This window comes from Dendrobium catenatum, unplaced genomic scaffold (assembly GCF_001605985.2).
Source record: "Dendrobium catenatum unplaced genomic scaffold, ASM160598v2 original_scaffold_64771, whole genome shotgun sequence".
Lineage (NCBI taxonomy): Eukaryota > Viridiplantae > Streptophyta > Magnoliopsida > Asparagales > Orchidaceae > Dendrobium > Dendrobium catenatum.
Genome location: NW_021383221.1, coordinates 1 through 1,225, shown reverse-complemented (window position 1 = coordinate 1,225; position 1,225 = coordinate 1). Strand labels below are relative to the sequence as shown.

Genomic DNA, 1,225 nt, shown 5'->3' with positions numbered 1-1,225 from the left:
AATAGGAAATTCAATGGCCAATTTACTGTCTTTGCAGGTAGACTACAATACTTGAAAATCACCATACAAAACACTATAGCCTATTGGATACGTGGATCTATTTTACCAAAAACTGTGTATAAGGTTTACAAAAAATTATCCTCAAGATTTCTGTTTTTTGGGGATGTAAACTCTGGTAAGAAGCTTCATATGCTATCCTGGGACAAAATTTGCAAACCAAAATCCAAAGGTGGACTGAGTATTCCTTCTATACATGCCTTTCAGTTTGCTTATCATTGTTCTGTTATATACAGGATGTATAATTGCTCTACTCCTCTTTCATCCTGGCTACTTACCAAATACAGATCTTTGTGGAAGGCGCCTCTGGTATCTGCCTCTAAACTCTGGAAATCCATTTACTATCACTGCTTTAAATTTACTATCACTCAAAATTCTCCTGTTTCTCTTAAATGGGATCACTGATGCAATAATTCCACTTTAGGGGATTATATTGGTGATGTTTACCTTGATATTATCCCTAATCTCACGCTTTCTGAGCTCATTTCTGGAAACACTTGGGATCTCTCTGGTAAAATTCATGCGTCCCTGCATCAGGTATTTAATGGTATGCAAATTTCTGATAGCGCTGGTGCTTGCTTGTTATGGAGCAACAGCAATAATGTTAGATTCAAATTTTTTATAGATGAATACTATTCTGATAAATCTGATTGATGTTGGGTTAATATGTTATGGCATAGGGGACATATTCTTAAACACACGGTTTTTGTTTGGCTTGCTTTAGCTGGGGGTTTAAAGACCGCTGATGCTCTCCTTACTAGACAAATTCACGTTCCTCTTTGCTGCAGCTTATGTAATTCTCATGAAGAATCTGTGTCCCATTTGTTTTTGAATGCCCTTTTTCTTTTGAAATTCTTAAGGGTATTATACCTGGGATGGGTATCTTTCTTTTTAGGCCTTCTATTATGCAAGTCTTTGACTGGTTAACTAAAGCTTTTCACGAGAAAACTGAAGCTTTAAAAGCTTTCAAGGTGGCTGTAAGCTATATTATTTACTATATTTGGAGGAAAGGAACAATATAAGATTTGGTGGGAATTATCTATGCAAGACTACTGTTCTGTTAAGTATTAAAAGAAATCTGCATCTGAAATTTATGAAATGGAAGAATTCTACAGAACTGTTGGAGATTTACTAATGTGCTGGTTGTGCTGGATGCAATTTCGGGTCC

General features: G+C 36.0%; 1 protein-coding gene across 1 annotated transcript; it reads left to right on the top strand.

The window, feature by feature from the left end:
• Positions 1–13: 13 nt before the first annotated feature.
• On the top strand, positions 14–1,219 carry LOC114578528. The gene is made up of 3 exons (XM_028691761.1): positions 14–366; positions 482–594; positions 738–1,219. Exons 1-3 carry the CDS (start codon positions 190–192, stop codon positions 982–984), a joined length of 537 nt encoding a protein of 178 aa, XP_028547594.1. The 5' UTR covers positions 14–189; the 3' UTR covers positions 985–1,219.
• Positions 1,220–1,225: the final 6 nt, after the last annotated feature.